The sequence below is a fragment of the Chaetomium fimeti genome, assembly GCF_033439085.1.
Source record: "Chaetomium fimeti strain CBS 168.71 chromosome Unknown B0H64scaffold_9, whole genome shotgun sequence".
Classification (NCBI taxonomy): Eukaryota; Fungi; Ascomycota; class Sordariomycetes; order Sordariales; family Chaetomiaceae; genus Chaetomium; species Chaetomium fimeti.
This window is the reverse complement of record NW_026944337.1, coordinates 855418-872135: the sequence shown is the minus strand read 5'-3', so window position 1 is coordinate 872135 and position 16718 is coordinate 855418. Positions and strand designations below refer to the sequence as shown.

The window sequence follows — 16718 nt, the reverse complement described above, 5'->3', positions numbered from 1 at the left end:
GTTCAGGGGTCATGTAGTACCCGGTGCCGATGACAGCAGCATGCGAGGATGTTACAACATCTCGCCAGACAAACCTCTTACATTCCAGCCAGTCTAGATGGCAAGCATTGTCCCCAAAGCCACCCCCAAGAGTCACCACTACCCCTACAACCCCCCTTCCCCTCCACACACAATCATTTACTCCACCACCCCATCCCACCCCAACCGCGCCATATCCCCATTCCCCTCCCACCACCCCCCATCCTCAACCACCCCATCCCCCCCAACCGTCCAAACCCCCTCCTCCACCAACCCCGCCCAATGCCCCAACACCTCAGCCAACCTCGGCAGCCGATCCGGCCCCCACGGACACCGCCCGTCAAACACCGTCCCCACATCCGTCCGCCCCGACGGACACACCAGCTGCACCAGGTCCCCGTCGCGCTCGTTCGCCCACGAGGTATGCAGCCCCGCGTGCCGGTTGACGGTGGCCTTGCCGAAGCCGTGGGGCTTGTCGAAGGTGTTGATGTCGGGGTCGGGGTGCCGGGCGAGGGTCGCGGGGTCGGGGACTTGGATTGGTGTTGGTGTGCCTCCGCCGTCGGGGGTGGTGGTGACGCAGGGGAGGAGGAGGGTGATCCAGTCGTGGCCTTCGGAGGAGGATTCGAAGGTGCGGCGGAATGTGGTGTTGGGTTCGGCGGCGTATGTTTCGTGGAGGCTGGCTAGGGAGGGGAAGGTGCTGATGCCGGGGGCGACGAAGGTCCAGCCTTGGGGGCGGCGGGCGTGGGTGAGGAAGTGCTGGGCGAAGGTGCTGATGTGGAGGTCTTGGAGGGTTTCGGGGGGGAAGGGGGGTGCTCGGTCTTTTGGTGTTGGGGGGGCTTGTTCGTTTGATGGGGTTGGTGGGGAGGGGAGGCGGGATTCGATGGCGCTTAGGAGACGCTCCCACTCGAAGATGGCTTCTGCGACTTGCCGGTTGGGGAAAGGTATGGTGGTGGTAGTGCCGGTGGTGGTGGGAGGGACGGGGACCCATTTTTGGACCTTGAGCCCGTCTTCAGCGGTGGGATCGTGGACATAGCGGCCGGATTCCCAGCGCGATAATTCCAGTTTGAGGAGGGAGTCGAGTGGGAGCCATTGGTCCGAGGGAGGGAGCCTTCCGGGAAGCGGGGGGTCGCTAAGCCAGATGCCGCGGAGGTCGTAAATGTCTACGAAGAGACCACCGTCGTCGGCAGATTCGGCATCGGAGGGGAGACGCTGGGGGTACAGGAGGACAAAGGGGGGGTCGGCCTCAATGAGTTCGTTGCTATACAGAGGTGGGAATAAACAATGTGGCATTGGCTGGTAGAGGAGGGGGCTTAAAGGGGTCCCATCAAGCATCTGGGGAGGCGTAGTAATTTTCAGCTGAGAGAGGAGACTGGCGAGGGGCGAAAGGGGATCGAGAGAAGGTGGGATATATGGGTCGTAGGTGTCGAAGGGGCCATCGGCGCGAAATGATTCATAGCGTTGGAGGAGGTCGTTTGAAGTTTCTGGCGGTGGGGATCCCGCGGGGCGCGATTTGATGAGGAGGGTATTGTGGAGGTCGGCGCAGAGGGTGATGTACTCGTCAAGAGACATGACCGGTTGCTCGGGTTCGGGGGAGGGTGACATGATGAGGCCGAGGGAATCGTAATGGTAGTTGCTAATATAGAGTGACGCGATGAGCACAAAAAGACCAAGTGCTACGTTGGGGGATAGTCTCAGCATCGCCGTGTTTCACGTCGTCAGGTTCAGGCAAGGAGTCAAGAATCAATTCAGCCATCCAAGGGCGAGTTAATTACACCCCTGCCATGTTTCTAAACTAGTACCTTTCCGGTAGGGGAAATTGGTCCCGACACGAGGGAGGTACCTCGGTACCTGCGGTAGGTGATCTTGTTATAGACACTGAAGACCTCACCGTGCCGAAGGAACTAGCAACAGTCGTCGAATGGGCTACATTTGATCCACTGTTACACACCCTCCTATACAAGGAATCAACAATTTTGGGCGCCGAACCTTCTCGTCTCGTTTGTGTACATATCAGCAAAGCCACCCCATGTTGCATCTTTTCCAACCCCTTACGCACAACCATTGAACCAACGGCCCCAGCATCAACACAAACCCCCCACCTACACAAAGGCTATAGCTACCAACCCCGCCGCCTTAAGACTCAACGCCGTCCCCTCTCAGCCGCCACTTCCCCCGCCCCAGCCGGCACCCTCTCCTCCGCCCCCGGCGCCTCCCCCTTCACACCACGCTCGACCCCCTCAGGCAAATCCGCCCCCAGCGCCCGCACCCGTCCCTCCACCGTATCCTCCGCCCTACTCACCGTCGCACCGACCCCCTCCAAACCACTGCGCTCCCCCTTCCTCTTCCCCACGGCATGCGCACCGTGCATCTCGCTCCGCGTCTGCCCCTCCATGGGCCGCGCCAACGTCGACGCGCTGTGCACGTCGCTACTAGTGGCGCCCGGCATGTCGAGGGGGGCCGTGCGGCCCTCGGCCTCGGGGCGCGCCGCGTCCGGGTTGAGGGCCTGGCCGGGGGTCTCGTGGATCGGGTTGGGCTGGTGGGTGTGCTGGGCGGGCGCGCTGCCGGGCGTGTGTGTCTCGGCGCGGAATTCGGGGATGGCCTCGTTGCCGACTTGTTGGCCGAGTTGGTGCTGTATGTAGGAAAGGGGGTGTGAGTGAATGTGGGTGGGTGAGTTGGGGTTGGGGGTGGTTGGTTTTCAATGACTTACGCCGGAGGTCGTCATCGGTTTTGCGGGAGGGACGCGGGAATGGAACTCTGGACGGGAAAGTCAGTTGCTTGCATTGTTGGTCCGGGAAGACCCGTCAATGTAGGGATGTGTGTACGTACGGTCCTGGTTGGCTACGGAATCCGGGTTGGCAGACATGTTGATTCGATATTGTTAATATTACTTGATAGGTATGTGATGGGAAGATTGTTGGGGAAAATGGTCGTTAGGTACCCAGGTATGTACCTACCTACTTATTCTGAGGGGTGCTCTGGTTTACAATATATTGTTAAAGTTGTCGATGATGTCAACTTGGTCGCCTCGCATCTGCCCGTTGCGTCATCCACCCCGATATAATATGCGCCGTGGGACTAGGGAGCCACTACTTCCGCGGGAATTGGCAAATCCTGAGACCTGAAAGATTGGAGCATATCTGGTAATGCATATCGTTTGCCCATCTTGTTGCGGCGACAACATACCTCATCAGCGGCATGATGTAATCAGGCGGCTGATCTGCTATGCAATCAGATTCCGGGCGGTTGGTCCCATTCGAACGATGCAAAAAGAAAACTGGAGGGGGAGGAAGTAGTTGCTGAACATCATGCGAGGAGTGAAACGTTTTTTGATACGAAGAGGTGTTCTCATTGGGTTAAGAATTCGGTGTCGACTTCGTGTTCTAATTCAGGCTCGTATTGTAGCGTGTAATACAACACGATCAAGGAACTGCTCTCTGGATCATCAACCGCTAGGAAGGGACCTCGCGTGTCAGGTACGTCTTGGAGCGTTTTGCTATGGTGGTTCGTTACATGTAGCAGCACGAATATCAACAACCCCGAGTCCTCTGGAATAGCGTTCATCAACGTCGTACTCAACCCTACGAATACTTTCGTCGCTTAAAAGGTAATTAGCGGTGGATAGGTAGGTACACGGATGAGACATATCCCCCCCTCTGATGTCTTCTCAATCTTGCCGACTCTTCCTCGCCGCTAATCGAGTGAGTCTCTTGCAGCATGCATGATAGCGGCGTCGGGGGGGTTCACATGCCCGACAGATTACTTGACCTTATTCGCTGCGACACCATGCATCTTTCAGCTGGACGCCAAGAGGCACAGCCACCAGACTATGGCCAATCGAACAGAAACGGGGAATGCGAGGGGGGGCCGAAACACTCATGCACGATTTGTCATCTAGTTTGAAGCGGGGTGGTCAAGATGTAGGCGGCTTGCCATTTCGGCCTTGGTGTTGCGACCCAATTTGATACCAAAAGTGACTGTTCACATTCGACGGCGGCACGACGCAGCATTCCAACTCCGTAACCAAAGATGAGGCGGACCAAGGGGCTGATGAAGCGGCTCCTGCCAATGCGGAAAGCTGAATCGGGAGACGAAGATGACGGAGAGCTGCCGAAGCGTTTGCTCAAAGAGGCTTTCCCTACTGGCATCAAAGCGTTTTGCAGCCCCGAAGGTAGCACTGTGGAGTACGCATCCTCCTCCCTCAATAAATGGGAAAACGCCAGCTAATGTGTCTCGTCCAGTGTCATCTTCGTCCACGGCCTGACTGGCAGTCGTATCAACACATGGACCGCCCGAGACGAGACCGAACCGTGGCCGCAAACCCTCCTCCCGTCCGTACTTACGACAGCCCGGATCCTGACGTTTGGTTATGACGCATCTGTGACCGACTGGCGGGGGATGGTGTCGCAGAATCGGATCGCAAACCACGCGTGGAATCTGCTGACTTCCCTTGCAACATATCGAGAGAACGATGACACAGTAGGCAACTTACCGACCAACCTTGGGATGTTGGGAGGGTGCTAATACGCGTAGAACGAACGACCCATCATTTTTGTTTGCCATAGCCTGGGGGGCCTGGTCTGCGAAGACGTATGTTCCTGGTTGGTAATGAAGGACGGGAGGTTGTGCTAATTCATGTGACAGACCTTGGTCACGTCAAGACAACGATCGGAGCCGCATCTCCAGAATATCCTCAATTCAACGCGCGGTATCATTTTTATGGGAACGCCGCACCATGGAGCTGGCCTTGCGAAATGGGCCGAGCGCCTCTCCCGATCCATCGGTCTTGTCAAGCAGACGAATTCCGAAATCGTGGAAGTACTCAGGCGTGATTCCGAGGTCCTTGCGCGGATCCAGGACAGCTTTCACACCATGGTGATGGCGCGCGGTAAGGAAGGACTGCCGCCAATCGAGATCAGCTGCTTCTACGAGGAATTGCCTCTGCCCGGAGTTGGTTTAGTAAGTCACTATCAGGCAAGGTCGGGCTCGTGACGCTCGCTCCAAGATACTGATCCGGCGACAGGTTGTGCCAAAAGAATCGGCGATTTTGCCCGGGTACATCCCCATCGGAATTCACAACAACCATAGGGACATGGCCAGGTTCATCAGCGCAGAGGACCCGGGATTTTTGGCTGTCTGTGGAGAGTTGCGGCGGTGGATTAGAGATATGGGCGCGGTAGAGAGACGCCATGCTGGCAAGTCCGTGAAGTCACCGCTCTTGACCAACTCGGATATCGGCGAACAGCCTGGTGCAACCCACCAGTCTGGAGACGGAAATCGTATGTTCAACAATTTCGGGGGCTCGCAGAAATATATCCAGGGCGATAATTACGAGTCTGGCGGAGGGGTTATGAATATTGGTATGGGCACCTCAGGACATAAGCTGCCAGGCGGGACCCTGACGTCTGGGAATGTATAGGCACGCATCAACACTTTCATGCAGCAGAGGGTTAGTCTCTTATACACTGGATCACGTTCGCGTCCAAGTTCTAACCCTATCCCACGGAATTAGCCAAGGTTCCCAAAGCCCATCGCATAATCCCCTTCCCCCGCAACGAGAATGTGGTTAATCGTGACCACATCTTTACCCGACTCGACGCCCTCTTGCCGCCGACGACGTCCGAATACCACAGCGCCGCCCTCTACGGCCTCGGTGGTTCCGGGTAAGCTGTTAATGCCCCGGCGACCTGGCAATACTGTGTTTCTATTAAATTAGAGACTAACGGCCGCAGGAAAACCCAAGTGGCGCTCGAATACGCCTATCGCCGGGGCCGCGAGGACCCGACATGCTCCATCTTCTGGGTGCACGCTGACAACGAGACGACGTTCGCGCAGGACTACAAGAAAATTGCAGCGAAGCTGGGCCTTGACAACCTCGATGGCCAAAAGCTTCTCACAGCCGTGTGCGAGCGGATCGAGAGCGGGCCGCCATGGCTACTTGTGCTCGACAACACCGATGACCTGGCACTGTTCGGCGTCGGCCGGAAATGTCACAAGACATCGTCTAAACAGAAAGAGGCATCGACGGCGGGCTTGTATGATTACGTCCCAAAAGCTGGTAGGGGGACGGTGCTCTGGACAAGCCGTGATGAGCTGATCGTCGGTACTCTGGTTGGACCGCAGCGAGGGATCCAGGTCGGCCAGATGAGCCCCGACGAGGCGAGAGGATTGCTGGAAACGTCGAGAAATAGAGAGATCGGCAGCGATGAGGTTGCCGACGCCGAGAAACTACTCGAAGAGCTTCAGTGGCTTCCGCTGGCCATCTCGCAAGCCGGAGCCTACTTGCGGAGGACGTCGACGTTGTTAGGAGAGTACTTGTCCAACTTGACAGAGCGGAAGCAGCGGTGGCGGGTTCTCAGAGAGACGGAATTTGACCGGCATCGACGCCACGTACCCAACAGCGTTTTGGAGACGTGGAGCATATCGATCGAACGCATCCGACGGGATGACGAGATGGCGTACAGGATCCTGCACACCATTGCGTACGTCAACAACCAGGACATTCCGTTCGAGATAATGAAGGCAGCCGGTCTGTACGACGGCAACGCAGAGGAGGCAGAAGATCGGGGGAACGAGGATCGGGTACTGGCAGCCGTCACTCGACTAAAGGAGTTCTCGTTCCTTGGGATGCGCAGGGAAGGGAGGGATAGTCGAAGCTACGACATGCATAAGCTTGTGCAGGAGGCTACGCGTTATGGACTCAGCGTCAGGAGGGACTCGGACGACGAAACGTATTCCTCAAATGCGGCACTACGGATTATAGCGAAGCTCTTTCCCACTGTTTTGAGGGATTCCAAAGACAACGAAGCATATTTCTCGAACGCGGCGCTGCAGATCATGGTGAAGCTCTTCCCTCAACCCAAGCCAGAAACATGGGCAGAATGCGAAAGGTACATTGCACATGCGATACAAGTGGGCGAGTGGGCCGAGATCTGTAACAGGAAGGTCGAAGTTTCGTATTTCTTGGTTCGAGCTGCGGCCTACCTGGACGACTGTGGTAGATGGAAGGAGGAGGAGTTGGTGGATGAGAGGGTATACGAACTACGACAGGACGTTCTCGGGGAGAGGCATCGCGATACTCTCAAATCGATGCTGAATATGGCCGCGACATACGCTCGGCAGGGTCGGTATGCTGAGGCTGAGCGGATCGAGATGAAGGTGTTGGCGGTACGCCGAGAGGTTCTCGGGGAAAGGCATCTGGATACTGTCGACTCGATGCAGAACCTGGCCGCGACGTACTTTAAGCAGGGTCGGTATGCTGAGGCTGAGCCGATAGAGATGAAGGTGTTGGCGCTACGCCGGGAGGCTCTGGGCGAGAGGCATCCGGATACTCTCGCCGCGATGCTGAACTCGGCCGCGACGTACTCTACGCAGGGTCGGTATACTAAGGCTGTGCCGATAGAGGAGAAGGTGCTGGCGCTACGCCGAGAGGTTCTCGGGGAGAGGCATTTGAGTACTCTCGACGCGATGGAGAATGTTGCCATAACATACACTCGGCAGGGTCGGTATACCGAGGCCGAGCTAATACAGGCGCAAGTTTTTGCGCTACGCCAGGAGGTTCTCGGAGAGCGGCACGCATATACACTCACGGCGATGCAGAATCTTGCTCTAATATATACTGACCAGGGTCGGTATACTGAGGCTGAGTCGATAGAGATCAAAGTGTTGGCACTACGGCGGGAGGTTATCGGAGAGAGCCATCCAGATACTCTCACAGCAATGCATAACCTTGCTATTACCTGGAACAGTACAGGCCGACACGACGACGCTATTTCCCTCATGGACGAATGCCTACAACTGAGGCGTGTAGTTTTCGGGCTGGAACACTCATTCACAAAAGAGTCAGATCGAGTTCTCAACGACTGGAAGGCCGAGCAGGCTACCTAGGTAGCTAGAAGAGTTCTCATAACATTGATGTTCTCGTTGACATCATAGAGGCCTTGGGAATCGGGGTTCGTTATTCTTTGTCTAGGGCGATGTTTTATTTTATTACTGTAGGTACCTAGCCAAAGTCAAGCACTTTCGACATAACTTCAATTCTTTCTCATTCTCGTTTCAAGTTGTCCATAGGGCGGTGGAGCAGTCAGCACATATGTAGGTACGTACATACGGTGGTTGGAGGTGAGACACATCGAAATGATGAGATGTTGATTCTCCACTATGTTCTACGCAATGTCCATCCTGCAAGACTAGTCCTCGGGTTGATGGATGGCGGGCAATGGGGCGCTGGCACATCGGGTCCGATTTGCTCACTGGTGTAAAGCCGGAGGGGTACATACGTACACACCTGCCGCAGGTTCACAGGCGCCGAGTTAACGAGTTGACCGATAGAAAAGCCACCAGGTCTATACATGTACTCAGCACTTCGTTGGTTCCCGGCCATTTGTGAATTAATTTCCACTATACATATCCAGGGTATTAATGACTAAAATTAGTATTGTTCGTGTCCGCACTCAGGGTATGGTCAGTTTATCTACCTAACCCCTTCAAAGTCGTAACTCGGTGGAATATCAGTTGTCCTCGTTGTCGAATTTGACGTAACACCCTTTTGCGCAAAATTAGATGGGGCGTGCGCTTTGCAACTGACTCCGTCGGGGCCGGAAGCCGTCAACTAGGTACCTAGGTATTACCCGCGGCCACGCCCGCTCATCTTACTGCCGACCGGCGACAACGACGCTGCATAACGCCATCCCCTCCCCGCTCACAAGCAAATCCGCTGCATATAAACCAAAATGGCAAACACATCCAAAAACCACCCCCTTCACGCATCTTCTACCACCCATCTCAAGCAGCCTCCGAGATAATCCCCTCCTTCACAGCATGCCACACAGCCGGATAGACCGCACGGGCATAGTTGCTCCGGCGGGCGAGCACGTAATCGAGCGAGATATCACCGTGCCAGTCGTCATCAAAGGCGTGCAACACATACGTCGACGAGAAGTCCATCTCCCAGGGCTCGAGGCGTGCACCGGGCTGCTCACGCTCGCGCAGCCAGGCCAGCGCGTCGGCGCACGTGTTGCCCAGCTCCTTGGGCAGCTGCACGTCGCCACCAGCGCCGTTCCCGTGGCTCCCGGCCGGATGGGCTTCGAACAGGCGCAGCTGGTCCTCGGCCTCCCACGAGGTGGGCGCGAAGGCGCGCGGGTGGACGATCAGCACCTCGCCGGGCAGGGCGTGCAGGCGGTAGGCGAGGTCGGTGAGGATGTCGACGCTGACGGCCCACACGCCGTTGTAGAAGGCGTCCATGGCCTCGGCGAAGACCTCGGCGAGCGCCGAGTGCGGCCGCGACAGCCACACCCCCGTGTTGACGAAGCCCGTGTACTGGGTGTGCAGCGCCACGGCGCCGCCCACCACGTTGGCGAAGCCCGCGTTGCGCAGTGGTGCGATGTCGCGGAGGGGCACTGCGTCCACGTCCAGGTAGATGCCGCCGTGCTCGCGCAGCGCCCACGCGCGGATGAAGTCGGACTTGGCCCCGAACGTGTCGATCGCTTGCCCCTGCGAGGTCGTCTGCGGGTTCTCGATGAACTTGGCCGTCACCCCCGGAATGTTCAGCACGCGCTTTGTCCAGACGTCGCCCGAGGTTCTGGCGCGCTCCCAGAGGTCGGGTGATACGTCGGTGTGGAAGTAGATGCGGTCGGGGTGGAAGAAGAGGTGGGCCGAGTAGACGCTGACGAAGACCTTGAAGTTGAGCGAGAAGACGGCAGGGTCGGCGAGCAGCCAGATGTAGTGTACGAGGTTCGGGATCGGGGCATTAGCGGCGTCGTTCGTGGCCGGTGAGTTTGGGTTGGGCGGCGGGATGTTGTCGCAGGCTTTGGCTAGGGGCGTTACGGGGAAAGCCTGCAGCGTTGGGAGACGCGATCGCCACGGTACCATGGACGATACATCGAACCATGTGTAGAGAACTACGGCGGCGGTTATGGCGACTACGGCAATGGGCGCATACCGGCGCCAGCCGGCGCGATTGAAGGCGGCGCCCAGCGAACGCATCGTGGTTTTGGGAAAAGAGGGAGGAGGGCAGCTGTTGAACGATGGCTTTTGCATGGCTGCCGTCCTGCGCGGGTGGATTAATTCTGACGCCCCAGATTTCAAGGAACCCCCCTGCTTGCATGATTGATTATGTCATCCAAGGATTTCAGTTGCTGTTAGACTCGATGGATGATCGTCAATCCCTCTTGCAGTCCCCCTTTCGCCCTTGATAAATTTGTGGATTTTTGGGGTGGATTTGCAGATATTTTCGAAAACTGTTCAAATAACTTTCGTTATCACTTCTGTAATCTGTATCAGTACATGGTTCATTTCCCAGTCCGACGCCCTGGCCGTCAAATTTCACTCCCACTTTGCAGAAATCCACCCTCAACACGCTTCACCAAAGAGTCCGACAAGACTCCGAACTGCCCAACTTCCCACGATTCCGCCTCGATCAGTTCCGATTATCATCCTCCATCTCCGGGTAGTCAAGAGCAATCTCCTTGCACCGTCTAGGGTATTGTCGATAATCCAGCACCTCCCGTTCCCATCTGTCGCGGTAGACATGGAACATGAATACCGCGTCCTCGTGATTCACGCGAACCCGGTTCCTCGAATCGCCTACGATGGGCAAGAGGCTACTCTGCTGGTTTGACGTGTGGGCGAAAAAGGCAGATAGATTCTGTTTTTGCTCTTCCGTGAGAGCGTAGATTCGATCTGTCACATTCTTCCGATCCGAGTGGAAAAAGACCTCGCGGCACTGTTAGAGACAGTGTCAGTTTCGGCATCATGGTATTCGGCATGTATATCGCGGGGGCCACTCACTTGATTTCCAGATTCTCCCCTGTCAAAAAGAACAACACCACCGAGAATCCGGTTTTCGGCCCAGTAGCCAACCATATCCGCCACGCCGTCAGGGTACTGTGGGTATGCTCTGAAATGGCAATGAACGAAAAGGGTCGGGTAAGGCTTTGGATCAGGCGAGTAGTCTGGCCCAATGTATCGATTGGGCGGCTTCCAAGACTTCCACTCGTCGTGTTGTTTCAAGTCTCCTAGCTTGTGCAGCATGACCGCGAGCTGATGTACCGCAACCGCAACCATCTCAATCAACCGCAGCTGAAAGGCTCGGGAGCCGACTGACTCTGCGCTATACGCATGTAAGAGCTGAATGACAGTATTGATGTTGTTAGTGGTCTGTATCCAACGTATCCCATATAATGACGGGCCAGGGGTCAAGTCAATAGGTCGGCTTACACGCTCGTCCATGGACAAGACGTCGATATCAAAGGAAGCATGGAACTCTTCCATCTTCTCCCAAGCTCCGGGGCAGAGCTGGTCATGGTTGCTCTTGAAAACAGGATGCTCATAGTCAATATCATACCAGCGCTTGTCTTGGGCAACGCTCGCAATCGGAAACCCGTCGATGATCTGTGCATATGTCGTTCGAGCTGTTTCAGTCGAGAGCACGTTTCGTACCGCGTGTTCAAACACATCGTGGTGGCGCTCTGGGAGACCAGACACGGGGACTTTTATGACTGAACGAGCCTCAGTCATCAACTCCGCAACCTGAGCCAATTTCCAGTCTGTGGCGTTGGGGTCGTCCATCGCGATGGAGAGGGGCGAGAAACCAAGATACTCGTACGGCGCCCTAAATATGACCGAAATAACCTATCGTCGTCGATGTGAGAGAAGCGAAACTCGCGGGAAGATTAGTCCCTAACAAAAGAAGTGGCAGTGCGCGAACGAGCGGTCGAGAACCCCCCCGCCTCTTAACCGATGCTCTGAGTACAACGCGCCTTGCCGTTCAATAACGTAAGGTTATTGGTTGAGGCCGGAATCACTCGGGCCGCCATTCCACGACCCGGACCAACACCCATCATTCATGGAATGGTGTGGTGGGAGGGGAGCGCGCCACCAACAAGCCTACAAAGCGGGCCACCACCCTGCTAAGTATTGTAGGTTTTTGACACTGCCGAGGATATAGAAACGGCTCCAAACCGGCTTGGAACGATGTTGGTGGCGGCCCTGGCCATGGTTTCACCATATGCAGACGCCATACCAACCGCATGATAGGGCGTTATGTTGGACCCAGATCGTGGCGCGGGGCACCAACCGGGCTTTCAACCAACATGGGCAGCCAGGTACACGTACCTACGGTACCGGATTGGTACTCGAAAGCGGAAGGTAATAGCTGCGGTTTGGAGGCGGCTCTTGACCACAACCTTCGTCAGACCAAAGTACCGGACACTCATGATGTTTGTTGGGGGTAGCAGGTAACTGTTACGCTACTGTTAACACGGTACTTGTGATAGAAAGGCAATTAAACGCCCCCCCGGTGTACCTAGGTACAGTGCTTCTGTTAATGTTGAAGGCAAAGCGCGTAGATGTACCAACACAAGGAACCCGGGCATGTCAAAGCAAATATTGGTTTTCAGCCACGCGGTTGTGGCTCTATATGCGCCCCTGCTGCGGCCTTTCCCCTTAGGTAGGTCAACTGTTTCACACCTGCCCGACCAGCGCGGCGTAGGGGTTAATTTTGTTGACGTTTCTTGTCACTTTATCGCGACTAGGACGTTGACATCCATGCCTTTTGCCACGGCCAAACCTCATCAACCGATACCAGTGACCAACCCCTGGCTAAAGAGACGGCCGCCAAAAATGGACCTCATTCAGACGTTGACCGTTGGCTGCGTCGTGACTACCACCTGGTAGAGGAAGCTAGATAGTTTGAGCACAAGCACCAGAAACGTCTATTTAAGGGTAGACATTGTCCTTCCACGAGTAGCCTTTGGTGTCTCATGCATTCACTTCAAACTCTACCCTACGGCTGGCTCTTTGAGTGCGTATTCATCTTCGAGCTTTGGAGGTCGGAATATCTTGTGGCCCCTCGTCTTCCCCTATTCATTCTGGGAAACAATACCATCTTCTCAAATCATCAGCCGGCCTTACAACCCAGTCTTTCAAAATACAGCCATGTCCCGGACAGGACCTGGAGGGTCGTCCTCGGCGCCCTTGATCGGGCGTCTGCGCGTCTTGACAACACCTGCCGGCTCCATTGCAGGCCCTTACTCTTCTTCGCCGGAGTACATCGAGTTGGATCCGCAGGACCCCGAGTTCAAAACCCTGAAGTTAGCCGTCCACCTTGGTCTTAGCATGCTGGAATCATCCAGGGGCCGACAGCTCATGGCCGACATCGGGGTCAACACTGTGAACCACCACCGAGGGCGACGGCAGACCATTCGCTACACTGATGAGACGCACAACATGCCCAATTATGTCAGCCGGTTCTTGAGGACCGTTCGGAACGACTTTTTCAACTTATACCTGACCAACAACATACGTAATGCTGGGGGTGTGGCTCAGGCTCAAGTATGCTTTTTGAGCGGAGATATACATAACTACCACCCTAAACAGGATGGCCGCATCAAAATGAGTAAGACGGTGAGAATAAGTCCCGCGTTCTTCACAGTGTGTCCCTGGCAAGTGTCCCCGCGCTGACCCGATGGACACAATACTGCAGATCATCGAAAACATGGTATACGCGGCTCGAGTAGCCCAGGATCCGAGGCGCCCCCCGGAATGGCGCCAGAGCGCGCTGAGGAATTTCAACACCGGCTCGTTCCAAATGGGCTTTGCGACCGCCCATGAACTGGTACACAAGTGGGTAGGTTACCTCATAGGTGACCCTCGGTCGGGTACGCCCGACAACGTTGCTTATCCTGGCAACGCACCCCCAGATGGAGGCGAATCAGGCTGGTTCTGGGAATCAAGGTTCCTGGGCGGGGGCCTATTCGAGTGCGTTGAGGACGTATCAGACCCCCTAGGGCCCCGGCAAGCCGGCAAAATATACCTGTCCAGAATAGATGTGAACCGAGTGGAATGGGCTCGGGAACTGGACCCTAACTACATCCAGCGGATTCTGAACTTCGGTATGTCTATAATATCGTGTTGATCCTCGGTCCTTCGCGACCTTTGATGTGTTTGCCTTCCTGTGCTAACCGATCTCCGTGTTTCATGCAGACTTTAGTGTCCTTGCAAGGCCTGCTCCAAACTCACCGCCCGCGATCCCGCGTCGTTACCTCCCGAAGCCGATGGAGAGAGTTAGGCTTGAGAACATGCCGACTGGCCTTATCGTCATCCACTCCAATCAGGTGCCGCCCGAGGAGCAGAACGCCATTAACAGGATGAGGACGTATACAGTTTCCGTATCTGGCCCCGTTAGGCCGTCTCGGGTGGTATGATCGGGCTGGCGGGGATAGGCTTGGGTATAGCGGGTTGCTGGCGGCGTCTCGGAGTGTATTTCTAGATACCTGTTGTTGTGCTTTCTGTTTTGTGGGTTTGCGGGTCTTTTATTTGTTGTTCGGTTATCTTGCCATCATGAGAACGTCCTTCGTCTTTATCTTATCTAGCCGTGGATCCCTTGACTCCCATGACCGAGTCTAGTTGGCAAGTAAGAGTTGTACACCGACGCCCGTACTTTCCACCTCGGTGGAATACTGATGGATGTTTGGTATATATAAAAGCCGGTGGCGTACGCCCCCGTGACAATGGATTTCAACGTATTGATACATCTATGGGTTCTTCAGCTTAAACGCCACCGAGTCCTCTAGCTTCCACTGTAACGACGTCTTAAAGGAGTCCTTGACGCCACCCCTCCTTTCCCCAATACCGCAGCGTGCAGTTAGCAATACACAGACGTGACGGTGTATGAGCAGGGCCAAGCGGTCAACCCTCGTTCTTAGGCACCGAGAAGCTTCCCAGACCTCAGCATACTGGCCGCCATTGTATGCCAGATGTTGCTACGATGGGACAAGATAACTAGGTACTTCTTTCTAGGCAGCGTCTAACTCTTGGTGGATACCGCCGCGCGACTTGGGTTTGTGAGTAGTTGTACGATTAGATTTTGTGTTGACACCGTCTCCGCGGCCTTAACCATGTGACCCTTCGTCGAAAAGGACTTGGTGCTCGCGTACTGTGTACGAAGGACGGCCTTCGAAATTGGGCTATTGTGTAATCTGCAGGTCTGATGTCTTCGTGCTCCCCTCTGTGAGCGGGGCCGGCGATCCAGAGCCTGAGACGAGGGACAGGGGTTCCATCCAATCGAGGGGAGCCGGCCCCAACTTGTAATATGTCGTGTGATATAGATGCCCGTCCGGCGAACTCTTAAGGCTCGGCACGGAATTGGGGGGCGTAGAGATCTCCCCAATACGTGGATGGGTATAAAGGAGGTAGGGGAAGACAGGCAACTCCCACTTCCTCGTAACCTCTCCAGACAAAGCAAGAAAAGACCCAGGCTTTCTTGCCTAATGTTAAAACCTCTACTCTTCTTACTCACTTCGTCTACAAGTATGGCCCTCCAACCCGTCAGGCTCCTCCGTCCTAGCGCGCTCAAGATCGATGCCGACACCCCATGTGTCCTGGAGATGCACGTACCCTTCGCCGTCCCCTCCAGCCTCGACCCGTCGTTGCCCGCGCCGCCCTACCACCCGGGCAACGTGACAGGTGACGACCTCCTCGACCTCCACGCTATGCCCGTGTTACGGCGGCCGATGGCCGAAATTGTCTCTGACATGTTTGGCCCGGAGCACGCCGCCGCCGCTCTCGAGGCCCCTACTCGGGCTATCCCAAGCACCCCGGGGGCCCCAAACTGCGCCTCGTGGCCGAGTTCGACGCAAGCGCCGTTGCCGAAAAGGATAATGGTTTAGATCTTGCGGCGGGATATTGGAAGGATACCCGCGGCATCGAGCACCACGCGTCCATCGACGCCTACGAGGAGGATCCGGTATCGGGCGAAGTCGTGATTCTCCAAGGATTCATTTTATCCCTCATTCGCGGGGTACGGGATGTAAAGCAACTGAGGGAGTACAATCCTAGAGCTCTTCGCTTTGACCTTGTAGAAGGAAAAGTACCAGGTACTGGGGTACTAGGAGACAAATTTGTGTTTGAGGCCGGCGAGTACACCGAAGTCTTCCTGGAGCGCTACATCAATACGTCCAGTCGCTCACTTATCTTATGGGCATTGGGGATTCTACTGCCACTCCTCGACAGAAGCTGTAAGATAGCACTTGGAGGAAGTACTACACTTTGGGTGTGAACGAGTTGGATCCAACAAGGCTCAATGGAACTTGGTGGTTCTTTTTGTTGTCTTACGGCCACCGTGTTATCTCTCGAGTACCTGAACCGCCTATACTATGACCCCTTCTCAAACGAGTGACGCAAGAGGTACGTCCAGCACTACCTCCGTAATCAGAGCCACCCGACGTTCCTGTGATTCCCGGTGAAGTCCAGGAACCATCGCTGCAGCCGCATATTTACCTCTTAACACTCAAAGGCCACCTCGATACCCGTCGCCGTGGCCCAGGTCGAAACATATGGACAACTCAGACTCGGCTTCAAGCTAAGCCTCAACCTCGTCGACGGCAGCAAACCTCGTGAAGAGTGTAGCGTGGAAGGGTTAGAGACCAGGACCGAGAAAAGTGGCGCGGTGTTACACGCTTACGTCCTAAGGCCCTTACTCGTTCTTACAAGAGGCACCGGCGGTCAGGACTGCCGCAGACGAGGACTGTTGGCGTGAAAATAGCCCGACGTCCTGTGCTTGACTGAGCTTGAAGGAAGGGGGTCCGGCCAGCAGGCAGCTTGCACGGCAGGTAACGGCCCCTAGCCAATGTGAGACGTCCAACCTAGGTACCTATCTAAACCAACTGCTGCTAGCTACAAGCGGCGGCTAGTACCGCAATATG

The 16718-nt window shown here is 55.7% G+C and overlaps 7 protein-coding genes across 7 annotated transcripts; 3 read left to right on the top strand and 4 right to left on the bottom strand.

Annotated features, from left to right (window-relative positions):
* Window positions 1-177: 177 nt before the first annotated feature.
* On the bottom strand, window positions 178-1620 carry B0H64DRAFT_367079 (uncharacterized protein; the record flags this gene model as incomplete). Its single annotated transcript, XM_062801936.1, has 1 exon — window positions 178-1620. The coding sequence occupies one exon, from the start codon at window positions 1618-1620 to the stop codon at window positions 178-180; it is 1443 nt and encodes a 480-aa protein (XP_062655189.1).
* Window positions 1621-1752: 132 nt separating this feature from the next.
* On the bottom strand, window positions 1753-3080 carry B0H64DRAFT_367076 (uncharacterized protein). Its single transcript, XM_062801935.1, has 3 exons — window positions 2845-3080; window positions 2726-2772; window positions 1753-2647 (listed from the first exon to the last, which is right to left on the bottom strand). Exons 1-3 carry the CDS (start codon window positions 2879-2881, stop codon window positions 2159-2161), a joined length of 573 nt encoding a protein of 190 aa, XP_062655188.1. The 5' UTR covers window positions 2882-3080; the 3' UTR covers window positions 1753-2158.
* An 869-nt stretch (window positions 3081-3949) lies between these two features.
* On the top strand, window positions 3950-8352 carry B0H64DRAFT_409710 (uncharacterized protein). Its single transcript, XM_062804735.1, has 8 exons — window positions 3950-4199; window positions 4257-4494; window positions 4549-4605; window positions 4660-4974; window positions 5039-5375; window positions 5435-5464; window positions 5528-5678; window positions 5748-8352. The coding sequence occupies exons 1-8, from the start codon at window positions 4045-4047 to the stop codon at window positions 7900-7902; spliced, it is 3438 nt and encodes a 1145-aa protein (XP_062655187.1). The 5' UTR covers window positions 3950-4044; the 3' UTR covers window positions 7903-8352.
* Window positions 8353-10153, bottom strand: B0H64DRAFT_409708 (uncharacterized protein). The gene has a single exon (XM_062804734.1). The coding sequence runs from the start codon at window positions 10051-10053 to the stop codon at window positions 8800-8802; it is 1254 nt and encodes a 417-aa protein (XP_062655186.1). The 5' UTR covers window positions 10054-10153; the 3' UTR covers window positions 8353-8799.
* A 279-nt stretch (window positions 10154-10432) lies between these two features.
* On the bottom strand, window positions 10433-11532 carry B0H64DRAFT_330625 (uncharacterized protein; the record flags this gene model as incomplete). The annotated part of the gene is made up of 2 exons (XM_062800950.1): window positions 10433-10738; window positions 10804-11532. 2 exons carry the CDS (start codon window positions 11530-11532, stop codon window positions 10433-10435), a joined length of 1035 nt encoding a protein of 344 aa, XP_062655185.1.
* A 949-nt stretch (window positions 11533-12481) lies between these two features.
* B0H64DRAFT_348998 (uncharacterized protein) lies at window positions 12482-14393 on the top strand. Its single transcript, XM_062801393.1, has 3 exons — window positions 12482-13419; window positions 13499-13907; window positions 13999-14393. The coding sequence occupies exons 1-3, from the start codon at window positions 12952-12954 to the stop codon at window positions 14217-14219; spliced, it is 1098 nt and encodes a 365-aa protein (XP_062655184.1). The 5' UTR covers window positions 12482-12951; the 3' UTR covers window positions 14220-14393.
* A 933-nt stretch (window positions 14394-15326) lies between these two features.
* Window positions 15327-15905, top strand: B0H64DRAFT_446311 (uncharacterized protein; the record flags this gene model as incomplete). Its single annotated transcript, XM_062806902.1, has 3 exons — window positions 15327-15539; window positions 15608-15814; window positions 15876-15905. The coding sequence occupies 3 exons, from the start codon at window positions 15327-15329 to the stop codon at window positions 15903-15905; spliced, it is 450 nt and encodes a 149-aa protein (XP_062655183.1).
* Window positions 15906-16718: the final 813 nt, after the last annotated feature.